At 43.3% G+C, this 12,391-nt stretch overlaps 1 protein-coding gene across 4 annotated transcripts in view; it reads right to left on the bottom strand.

Moving 5' to 3' along the window:
- The window catches only part of LOC128186237 (uncharacterized), a 56,509-nt gene that overhangs the window by 22,953 nt on the left and 21,165 nt on the right, over positions 1-12,391 (bottom strand). For all 4 annotated transcript variants that reach the window (XM_052856019.1, XM_052856018.1, XM_052856020.1 and 1 more), the window contains 4 exons: positions 4,566-11,826; positions 4,251-4,290; positions 689-1,768; positions 142-264 (listed from right to left, as the gene is read on the bottom strand). In XM_052856019.1, the coding sequence (XP_052711979.1) occupies positions 142-264; positions 689-1,768; positions 4,251-4,290; positions 4,566-11,826 (8,504 nt within the window). The remainder of the gene's footprint in view (positions 1-141; positions 265-688; positions 1,769-4,250; positions 4,291-4,565; positions 11,827-12,391) is intronic.

Genomic DNA, 12,391 nt, shown 5'->3' with positions numbered 1-12,391 from the left:
TATTGTAAATACAATTTGTGTGGATATTATTTTCCCAATTTAGAAAAAATGTAGAAGATGCCAGTAAATAAGTCAATTTACATTGAAACATTTAAAAAAATATCTTCAGCTGTAATTTAAAAAATATTAAAATACACTAACCTCATGTAATGCCTTTGCCTTCTGGAAGTCATGTTGACTGACTTTGAATCCAAAGGAATTTTTGGGGGTTGGTCCATCAATCTGTGACTGGTTCCCCTTGGAATTGGTGGGCGTCGCCATTTCCTGCAAACAGACACACAGGTACAGACCACTGTAAAGGCCACCCAAGACTCAATGCCTTGACAGATCAAAAGAAAGGCTGATGAAACACTCAGTGAAAATTCAAGAACAGAAAAAGAGCTGATGTTCAATGCTGGCAGGTTTCTTAGCCTATATTATACTAAAATGACAATATTTAATGGAAAATATCTCAAAATTATTTTCAGATCATTTGCATTAAAAATAAATAATTTGTATGGTTAGAACTGTATATCTCTAGAAACAACAAATACATGTAGTTCAGAAATGTTGAAAATGTAACTAGCATAAAAGTAAGAATTTTAAAAATCTTAATCTGTTGAAGGAAATTTTGAGAATATAGATATACAAGGCATTTCCTAACACATGTTTAAATTTTGAATCAATGAAATCTCCAATACTACTATACCCTCATGTCTGCCGAGGACATCAGCGATCGCCTGGGATCCCCCTTCTCAACCGACTCTTTACTGGGAAGAGGGACTCTCCTTGGGGTAAGGAAAACTCCCGGGGTCTCGAGCCTCTTCCTGGGGTTTTCCGGGTCATTGTCTGTACTGTGTGATATTGGGGTCACGTTGATCGTTTCTAGCAGAGATCTCTGATCACGTGAAGACACAGGCGTACTATGTACCGAACCAATCAAATTCCTTCTTACAGCATCACATGACTGTTTCTTTTCTTCAGATGACAACTGACTTAACCTTGATTTGGAAGTGAGGGATTTCCCTGATTGTTGGGAATTTCTTCTGACTGACGGCATCGTTAGTTTGGAAGGGGAGGGGCTTATAATGTTTGCTGTGTCCCTCCTGAATGAGTGATGAGTGAGTTGGGGAGGGGAGGGGCTAATCACCTCTTCCTCCTCTCTCCTGAAGGAGCAGCAAGTCTGCTGGGGAGGGGAAGGGCCAATGATATCATCCCCAGACTCCTGTGATGACATCCCTGACCCAGATTTTTCCTCCATAGATAACTCTGTTCCCTCCTTGTCACAAGACCCACCATTCTTTTCCCCTGGGGAAACCTCATCTTCCATGTTGAATATTTCTGCTGTTTCATTAAAACTGACTTCTTTTGTAATTAGTTTAGTTTTTGGCGTTCTTACAGTGTCTTTGTCCTTAATCTGTGAGTAATGGATTAGTGGAACAATTTTGGTAAACTGGTTCTTCTGTGAGTTGCTTTGCTGGTTCTCCTGTGGGTTGCATTGCTGCTGTTTCTGGGCCTTCTCTTTCCGTCTTTGTTTCCTGTAGAGCTCTTTCTTTTCCAGCCAGAGTCTGACCTTGGCCTGAGATGGGGGTAGTTTACAGGGTACCATGGTAACTCGCCGGTCACCAAGCAGTGAGCACCTGAGGTTGTGGTCCCTGGTGATGGAGTCCATCACAGTCTGGTTGTCTGTCTGAGAGGGGAGGATCCGGTCTGTGGCCGCCAAGATCTGTCTGAAGGCGGCTAGCCCCTCCCCCGTCACAGTGCTCAGGTACTCCAAGAAACTGGTCACCTACCAAAAATAAAAAAGGTCAAGGTCATCAGTCCACACATTGTTAAAAGAACTGGCCCTACCGCCGCCAACACTTTACAATCCCTCAACTCAGTCCTCAACTCAAATCCTTAAAGGAGAGTGCATAAGTTTGAGATCAAAAGTCTGACTTGAGGTTGAGTAATTGACTTGAGGAGAGTTGTTGACAGCAAGGTCTGGTCCTCTACAGAATAGCAAAGACAGTAAGATCTGTTACCTACTCTCTGTAGAACGAGGCATGGCTACACTTAGGTTAGGATAGTCTTACAACATTACATTGACATTGTCTAGCTTACCAAAGACTTATAGTGCAAGATGGCACATACAAATGCTTTACTTAAGTTTGTCATTAATAATTACAATTCTTGCATTGTCTTCACTCCTAAAACTTACATAATTCTAGAGTAATAAAAAAATCAATTACAGTACAAAAAAATAAACACAAATTTGAAAACTTCTAGAAAAATCAAATTTCAATCACAAAAACTAAATTAAGGAAATGGAATCATTTCAAAATTTTACAAATGAAATAATTTGTAATGACATGCAAAATGAATGGAGATCAAACTGACAACAACATAAACTATTGTTTCAAGTGACTAACTCAAAATCGTGACACAGCAAACCATTAGTTAGATAAACACAAGAGGCCCATGGGCCAAGTCACTCACCCTAGCAACAATAGCCATTATGAAATCAGCTTTATGGAATCATATAAAAAAATATCTGGATGATTTAGTTTAACATATTCTGTATAAAAAGGTTCAAAATTTTCTCCCTGGATATTCTAATGTTTATCATTAAGCCCCTTTTGTAACAGGGTGATTTTATAGTCATATCACATATTAAGCATTGAAGTTCTCATGAAGATCTTAAACAATATAAGTTGTTAAATTCAGTAGTATATTCTCACTAAATAACTCTATATAGACGAATAGTCAGTAAACGTAATATTAGCTCGTCCGAAAAATATTGACCAGTCAATATTTTTTTAATATTGACCGACTAGGAATAATATCTAGAGAACATTCCCTTTATTTCAAATAATCGCCTCTGATTAGTAGATTCGTTTGATGTGACGTAATTAAACCTACGCTTCGGGTCGGGCAATATTTTGTCCCTCGGGGGCTAATATAATCAATGTTGCCCTCAACCCCAGTCAATATTTGTATAATATAAAACTATAAATCCAACTTTAAACCCCTTGTGAGGCCAAGAAGAAGAAGATTTAAAGATGTTATTCTAGGTAAAAATTTGACCCCCCCCCCCCCCCCCCCGATTGTGGCCCAATCCTGTCCCCAGGGATCATGATTTGAACAAAGTATACTCCACCCTACCTGGGGATGCTTCTACACAAGTTTCGGATTTTTGTGGCTGATTGGTTTCTGAGAAGAAGATTTTTAGATTTTATTCTATATATTCCTATGTAAAAATTTGACCCACATTGTGGCCTAACCCTGTCCCCAGGGATCATGATTTGAACAAACTATAATCTATCCTATCTGGGATGCTTCCATACAAGTATCAGCTTTTCTGATCAAATGGTTTTTAAGAAGACAATTTTTAAAGATATACTCTACAGATTCCTATGTAAAAATTGCCCCCTTCCCTCTCATTGTGGCCCCATCATGATTTGAACAAGCTTTAATCTACATTACCTGAGGATGCGTCCACACAAATTACAGCTTTTCTGGCTAAATGGTTCTTGAGCAGATCTTATTTCAATAATTTTAGATTATCTCCCCTTTAAAGAGGGTGAAGCTCTTCATTTTAACAGACTTGAATCCCCTTCACTCAGTGATGATTTATGCCAAATTTGGTTGAAATTGGCCTAGCGGTTCTGAAGAAGTCAAGAAATCAATGTAAAATGTTTATGGGCTATTGGACAGATGGACGGACAGACAAAGAGATGGATGGACAGACAAAGAGATGGACAGACAGACAAAGAGATGGATGGACAGACAAAGAGATGGACGTCAGACTAATATTGATCAGAAAAATCACTTGAGCTTTCAGCTCAGGCGAGGAAACAGTATGGAGAGTCGCATACAAGCAGGAGAGAAAACTCAGTAGAGTGAAAGACTGAAAACAAAAGAAAGAGTAAAATTCAAATTACTATCTGAAAATACTACCATCTGAAAGAGTGTGGACTATAACAATGACTGTTGTTTGTGGTTGCCATATACTTGATAATCTGTGATTTGTTTGTGATCAAGCCAGTAGATTGTGGGGATTGCAGAAGATAAAATTATCAAACCAAACTATTAAACTGTAAACAAAGTAGGAAATGAGTGATGGCAAGCAATAGAAGTTACGCCAATCATCTATATCTACTGAGTGTGATGGCAAGCAATAGAAGTTACGCCAATCATCTATATCTACTGAGTGTGTAATGCCAATCATCTATGGCTACTCTCCATTCAGAGTTAACAGTTAGAGCTGGTGCTAATAGAATAATGCTCACCCTATTATTCTGTAAAGTCAGAACTCGACCTCCCACCTCCCTACAAATACACAAACATACAATCACATCAGGACCTGCAACTGATATGTACCTCTCCTGTTCAGATTCATTTCTCCTTTTTATTTAATTTTTGATTCTTTGATTAAACATGTTAAGAAATGAAATACACATACATTCCTATACATCTATAAACTTATTTTTTAATTTACTTTAAATCCCATTACCCTGCAGAGAACAGACCCAATTTGTAAAAGATAAAGACCGAATAAATACTGCTGGTTCTGACATAGATTCTGTAATCCGATCAGTCCTTACCTGGGTTTCTCCGGCACATCATTGGCGTTGCTACAGAATGCGTCCTGGTTGACCACACACTGAAGCCCATACTGTTTGGCCGTCCCCTCCACCCTTAGGCGGCTTGGTGGGGGATGTTTGGGTTTGAGGACCTGCCTCTTTGTTGGAGTGAGAGAATGGGGAATCCTCTCTCCTCCACCCCCCTGCTGGGACGGTCGCCTTCTCCGGGGCAGAGTTGTCTTCTCCTGATGACCACCCTCGGTTTTATTGCCCGCCCCTAGCTTTGTAGGGGACAGACCTCCCGGTGAGGTTTCACTACTCCCAGAGTTTGGCACGCTCTCCTCCTTACTTCCTTTCACTTTCCTTGAGTGGTCTTTCTGTGCTAATTTCTTGGCATGATACACTTCACTGAACTTATCATTTGATGTCACTAAGTCCTGCTCCCTGGCAGAACCTGGATCTAAACAACCAGGGGCTTCATCTTCATACAAGTCAATATAAGAGTCGCTCCTAATCAGCCGAGGTGGACACTCTAGTTCCTGTTTCAGATCTTTACCAAACTTTGGAATGATGGGCGGTCCCAGATCGGGAGGGGAGACACTCTCCCTTTCACTCACAACGGGGATGTTTTCCTTCCCTGCCCCAGCGGGATTCAAGCAGTAGCTCTGTATTTCTCGATCAGTCAGAGGTCGTAGCCTCACTATGGCTTTACGTTTGATATGTAATGGTCCAAGCCTTGGTCCTGTGTTTTGTTCAGTGCGGTGGTTATCCCTGTCAGTGTCGGAGGAATGAGCACCATGTTCCTCATCTCTCAGAGGCTCATCCAGAACAGGTTCCATGGATCGGTCAAGATGATGTCCAGATCCAACATTGTTATATCCAGAACTTTCCTTGACTTTGTCATCATTTCCCTGTCTCTTTACATCATGAATGTTTAAAACACTGACTCTGCCCTTCTGTATTTTTTCACTACCAATCTCAGGTTCCTCAAAACTATCACCAAGTGGTATTTTTAATGGGGATTCGTTGAGTCTCACTAACACAGACCTCTTTGTCTTGACTGGTGAGTAAACTGGTGATCGGCTCTCGTCATCAGACATCATGGCCTTACAAAGATCGCTGAATACATTGGTTATCTCTGGGGACCCAGCAATGTCCTTCAGATCTGTAGGGCTTTGTGCTCTGGGTGGAGATTTCTCCAACTCATCGGGGGGTGGGGGTGAATAAAGGGACATTGAAAACAGAGCATCATCATACTTGGTCCTGTAATCGTCGGTGGACTCACAGTAAGAAAGAGGCGAGTCTATGAGATTGGCCAGGGTAGCTTGATGTAGAACAGACAGACTCGTCATTAATTTCCCTGAGCAGGATCGAGTTCGCCGTTTCCGTGTCCTGTAACTGGCTCCATTAAATGCAGTGTGGATTTTTCTACACTTATTTGTCTTTTTCTTTTTCTTAATGAATTTCTGAGAAGGCTTTACTGTTTTACTTAAACTGTTTTCATCACTTTCTTTTTCATCTTCCATTTCATCATCATATTCATCTTCCTCTACACAAATCACAGAATCGTTCATACCCCATTCCTTTTCTGTCGCTGTTGTCACCTTTTTCCCTCGGCCCTCATCCTCGGAGCTGCTGATCTCTATCACTTCATCATTTGGACGGCCTCTTTTTAACAGCGACAAGCGACTTTTTCGTGGCTGAAAATAAGTGGAATCTTTGGATGAATCATCAGAGACGATATTTCCGAAAAATTTTGAGTCTTGAAAGGATTTAAATTTTTCAAAGATATTGTCACAAAACGGTTCATGTGCGGCCATTTCTGGTGCCTGAACGGTTTTGTGATTTGACCCATTTTTCTGATACAGTGAATTAAGCGAGAAAACTTGAGACAGTTTGACAACAGTTCCATTTGAAATATTTAACTTGTTTAGCTGAACTGTCATTCGTTTATGACCCTTGAACTTCCCCGTTACAAAATAATCCACACCTGGTATCTCTCGTTTCCTTTTCCGACTTTCTCGGCTGATGCGGACAGATTTCCTTGTTTTCTCCACGTCCGTCTCACTGTGATTTTTCTTCACTCCATCTTCATTAGTTTGCCATCTACTGTTACTCTCACTAGAGGACCTTGACCTGGTCATGTGACCTTCAAATTTATGACCTTCAAACACACAAGTGTTCCTGCTCTGTGTTTCTGGCTCACTCTTGTTTTCAGACAATGGGAGCATGTTTTCCAGATCTGAGCCTGTATTACTCGGGGGGCCACTTTCAGATTCCCCCAGGGACTCCACACATTTCTCGCTGTTTTGAGGTATTGTGGGAGTATTCTGATTCCCAGACAAATTGAGAACACTCTTTGATGATTGCGGTTGTTTTGTCTCAGTGAAATCAGACACACTGAGTTTGGGACATGATAGGTTGGACTTTATCAGGGACAAATTTTCTGATGATTTTGCTGTCGATGAATTGCGCCCAATATCATCAAGAAGATCTGTCCGGCATTCTATTTCCTTGGTTAGTGTTGGTATCTGGTCAGAGATATCCTGGTCCATTTGACTGCTATCTGATTTGGATGCTGAACTTGGCTGTGAATCCAATGATGACTGTGACTCCATTAAACCAACATCCTCTCTCCTTTGTGTTACAGACTCTAGCTCCCAACCTTTGTCTCGACCTTTGTCCTTCTCAATACTCTCATTCATTTTTGACCCGCCCTGAGTGTCAGTCTCCTCTTGCTCATGTATTGAGTGTTCATAGTCTTTAGAACTGCTTTTAATTCTTGGGTCCAACACGTCAGAATTTAATAGTTGGCATGGATCAGGGACGGACTGATGCATGAAGGGACTTCTGCCGGTGACTGGCGTCTGTGACTGTACGGGAATACTGCTTCCCCTCGAGGCCTTCATCAAACTGACGTCTTGTAACACAGGGTCAGGTAAATCTTCGCCATTGGGGTCAACCACAAGAGGGAGTTTTTTGTGTGGATTCGGCTTCTTTTTATGTTGGACGGCTTTACTACAGGCCATCTTGGTGGAATATCCAAGTTGTTCCATTGTTCTATTATCCATTGGGTTAGGTGCATCACTATTTCTCTGGAGATACTTATAGAACTGGCCCTGATACTTGGACGTCGGTTCAAGCAGATTAAGCCTGTCCTCCTTTCTGCTCTGTAAGCCCTTGTCATCAGAAGCTCGCTGGTTTTGAGCCTTCCTGTTACTCACTGAGTCTTCACCAAGTCTCCGCCCATCTCCAACACAGTCCTCATCAGTATCCATGGAGCTGAAGGCTTTGTCAATAATGGAGGCCAGGGTGATCTTTTCAATCTGTTGTGGTCCACTCGTCTTGTCTTCTACACACCATAGCTCAGCAAAAGGCTTCTCACTCTCTGCCACCAATTTCGTGGCTCCTTTGGACTTGGCCACTTCCTCTCGTAGTTCTTCGTAACTTGGGTAAGCCTTCTTTTCACTGACAAAGGGCATGGTGTTTCCTCTTTTGACGGCTTGTACACATGATTCAGCACACAGTTCAGCCTGCTGTGGGTTATCTCGTACACACGGTTCAGCCTGCTGTGGGTTATCTCGTACACACGGTTCAGCCTGCTGTGGGTTATCTCGTACACATGGTTCAGCCTCCTGTGGGCTATCCGAACGTCCCAGCTTACCTAGCTGTTTCACCGAGAGCTTCTTCAGTCTGACCACCTCTCTTCCAATTTTCAACAGACTGTATCTCCTGGCGTCCATAGGATGCATTTGTACATACTGGACCCTCTTTCTGGGCGACTGGTGACTCAGCTCGATGAATTGGAGGTGTTTGTGAGCTGGTGCAGGGACGGTGAAGCGGTAAGTATACTTGGTTGGTTGAACCGCCACAGGAGTAACTTCAGTCTTGCGGGGCCTCCCTCGCTTCCTCTTCACTGGCTGAATGATTTTCTGAGGATTTGGGGTACTGAATGACCGAACGATGGATGGGCGGTTCACAGATTTCTGTTTCAGTGAGCGCGAGAACTCTGTGCGATTGTTATTTACACTAGAGGTTGACATAGTTCTTTCTCTTGATACAATTTCATTGCTGGATGCGGACACCCCACTCGAGCTACTAGAGAAAGACTTATTTCTTTCTCGACAAACTGAATTTGGAAGGGCCTGATGTCCAGGCTGACTTGAATCGGATGAAAGTTTGTCTCGAATAAAACTATCTACACTTGTTACAGAGCCCCTGCTACAGTTACTGGACACTGCACCGTCTGCTGTACTGGGGTAGGAGGGATGGCTGATGCTGCCTGGATTAGTCTGGCCGCTGTTCATTGGTCGATTTTCACTCACACTAGGAACGGAGTGTCTCCTCCCTTGGTTGGGCGTTTCGGATGCTGAAGTTGATCGCTTTTTGCGAGATTCCAATTCTACTTTACTCCTTATGAGTTCTGAGACATTGGTGGGTTTACGTATAGGAACTTCACAATCCACACTCTTACCAAGTTCATCCACAGAATCCGAGGCCTCTACTGGTCCCAAGTTCTTCTGAATGTAGCTCCTTAGCTCAGACTCGGAGCAGGAGTAAGGCTTCCCATCTGTGGCGATCTGTCTGACACTCTGGCCGAATTTGGTCTTCTGTGAAACGTTTGACACCAAGTTTTGTAAACTAAACAAGGAGCCCACAGAATGAGATGCCGTGGTCTGAGGCTGCCGGTCTTTGTCTGGTGTGTTCTCACGGAATGGAGAAAGATAACAAGGCTTGTTATCATAAGATGAAGATGATAGCCCTTCATAAGGTACCGGTGGTATCCCTTGAGGTCCCCCTGATGACTGATGAGATCCTGATGGTGAAATATGAGGTCCAGGCAGTAATACTTTAGGTCCTGTTGATTTCTGGTGATAACCTGATGGTTGGCGAGATCCTGGAAGACTTACTGGTGTCTGGAGAGGTCCTAGTGGGTGTTGGTAAGTCCTTAATGTGTTCTGATTAGGTCCTGATGATGTTAGATGAGGCCCTGATGGTTCATGAGGTCCTTGTAATGTCTGTGGAGGTCCCGGTGAATTCTGATTCAGTCCTGATGGTGTCTGATGAGGTCCTGAAGGTTTTTTAGGTCCAAGATTGGTTTGATAAGGTCCTGATGAATTCTGATAAGAAAAATTGATGTTTGTTGTAGGACCCCTTGAACTTTCAGATTTATCAGAGAAAGGCTGTGACGAACTGCTTGATCCACTCTTAGGTGAGGTGGAATCTGTCGATGTGTGGAGTAAGGACCCTGGGGATGACAGCGATTTACAGGGAGGAACAGACGGTTCAGGTTTCCTGAGTTTGCCGCCCTCCTCCTCATTTGCCAGCAGTAGCTTTTCCAGTAAATTCCCTCCACTGTAGGGTACCCCTCGTGGTTGGAAGGAGTTGGACTTCTTTAACACACTGCCCAGAGAGGACGCCTGTAATATGCTGCCCAGGGAAGACTGATTGGGGGAGTCCAATGGAGGTTTTGGACCCTCATTACTAGATTTTTTTGTGGACTTTTTGGGGGTGGCTTTCTTCTTGGTTGTGGCTGTCGTTGTACCACCATTCTCTTTCTTTTTGGAGCTCCTTTTCTTGACAGTGGTGGTGGGGTTGTCATTGATAGTAGACATGTGTGGCCCCCAGTGAGGGGTGGAGAGGTTTGGTTGTGAGTTATAACACTGGCCGCTGGGCTGAGGTCCCTTGTATGAGTGAGAGTGAGGGGAGAAAGAGGAGCTGGCATTATCACTTCTCTGTGAGTCCGAGACGTGAGATAGGGATCCGGATTGATAGAGAGGCTGGGAATTAGAAAATTGGGAGGAGGCATGACTAGAAAAACTGGAGTTCTGCTGACTTCCATCAGAGTCTCCACTGAAATTCCCCCCACTAGGCATGTGATACTGCTGGGTGTTAAAGTCCCTGGGTTCAGCACTTAGTCGACTTTTACTGCTTAAAGCTTCTTGACCACTATAATTCCTGTTGGACATCGCACTGTCCTGGCTGGTATCTAATGGAGTGGAGGTTAAACCACATTCATTTACAGAAAGTGTACTGTTCTTTGGACTAGTCTGCGAAGAATACTTTGAATATGAAGATGAGAAAGTGTTTGAATAGTTGTGCTGAGAAAATCCTTCCGGCTGAGAATAACTGCTGAATTCTGGGTAATGACCCTGAGAGGTACCACTCTGAGAATTGGAGAAAGTTTGGCTGCTTGGTTGAATAGCCAGTCTTGGAAAAATTTGTGAGCAGTTAGAATTCACACCCTGTTGAGTCTTGCTCTCCTGGCTGTTCTGAGAACCCCCCACTGGGGTTGATGTCATCCCTGGCTGACCCGAGGAAAACTGAGTGAGATGACCTTGAGAGGAGGTCATGCTATGGCTGCCCTGAGACAGGAAGTTTGGCTGGTTCTGTGGGTAGTACATCTGTTCCATTGCTTTTTCCACTGTTCCAATCTGTCCAGTCATACTGCTCTCCCCCTGAGAGAGCATTCCATCCGAATCACTAATTCCACCAAATTCTGAGAAATTCCACAGATTATTGGATAAAGTTTCATCGTTCATCAGAGCACTGAAGGAGTCCCTGCTCTCCATTACTGAGGGGGGATACCCCTGTCCCTGATTCTGACCATGACCTTGAACCCTTGTCAGACTGCTGAAGGTGGACATAGGAGCTCCGATATTTAAAGGAACCGGGGAGTTGACACTTGTATTTTGTGACTGTGTATTGCCCTGGGTGTTCCCATGTGGTGATGGTAAGCCCTGCGGTGAAGATAAGCTGTGTGGAGACGTTAAACCGTGTGGAGACGTTAAACCCTGTGGAGACTGTAATCCCTGGGGTGAGTGCTGACTGCGTGGAGAATTCGACATGTTCTGTGACTGTGGAAGATTTCTGTGTGAGCCCTGTAACCTTGGCTGTAGCTGACCTTGAGGTGAAGGAAGACCTTGACCTTCTGGAGGACACTGCTGCTGCATGCTTGGATTAGAGGAGTTCCAGGGAGTCTGCTGGCCCCAGGTCTGCATTCCAAATCCTTGTTGGAGATCTCCACCGTAACTTCCCTGGGGGTTCCACTGACTGTAAGAGTACGTCCCAAACTCCATGCCATAGCCCTGACCTTGGAAGTCATACTGGTTTCCACTGGGGTACTGGTTACTGTTGGGTCCATACAGCCCCTGGGGTGGGTTACTGAACTCTGGACTGAATGGACCACTCTGTGAGATCAGACCCACTGAGGGAGGAGTCTTGTCAAACCCCGACACCACCGGTCCCGTGGTACCCAGGCGCTTCTTCTTGCTCTTCTTGGCTGGAAGAGAAATAACACAGCTTTATAACACACAGATGTTTAAACACAAGTACAAGGAGAGAAATAAAAGCATTAGAACACCCAATATTCCTTTTTATACACATACAGTCGCACCTGTTTTAAGCGGCCACCTGTGGGACAATGCCAAACTGGCCGCTAAAGACAGGTGGCCTCTTATTCCAGGTTTCAAAATAATGGAAAAAAAAACATCGAGTATTTTCATTTGGCTCTATTGCACAGATTTATTAATAGCATCTGTAATGGCGGCGTACACAGAGATGGTGAATGCACAGCTCGGAATGCTAAATAAACAGTTTATATTAATTCTAAATGGCCGTTTTAGTTCCATTTATCTATCAAGGGATTAAGAACAAAACATTTTCTGCTAAATACGCCCAAATGATAATTAGGGATTAAATGCGGTAAACAAACAGAAGTAGCGTTTCCGTACAAAGGCTACTTACTGAACTACGATAGCCGATGTTTTACCTTTTAAAAAAAGTATCAAAATTCCATTCTTATATATATTAAGAACCCGTTTTATTATCTCAAAGAAATTTTCTAG

This window comes from Crassostrea angulata, chromosome 5 (assembly GCF_025612915.1).
Source record: "Crassostrea angulata isolate pt1a10 chromosome 5, ASM2561291v2, whole genome shotgun sequence".
In the NCBI taxonomy this organism is placed as follows: domain Eukaryota; kingdom Metazoa; phylum Mollusca; class Bivalvia; order Ostreida; family Ostreidae; genus Magallana; species Magallana angulata.
This window is presented reverse-complemented; position numbering and strand designations above follow the sequence as displayed.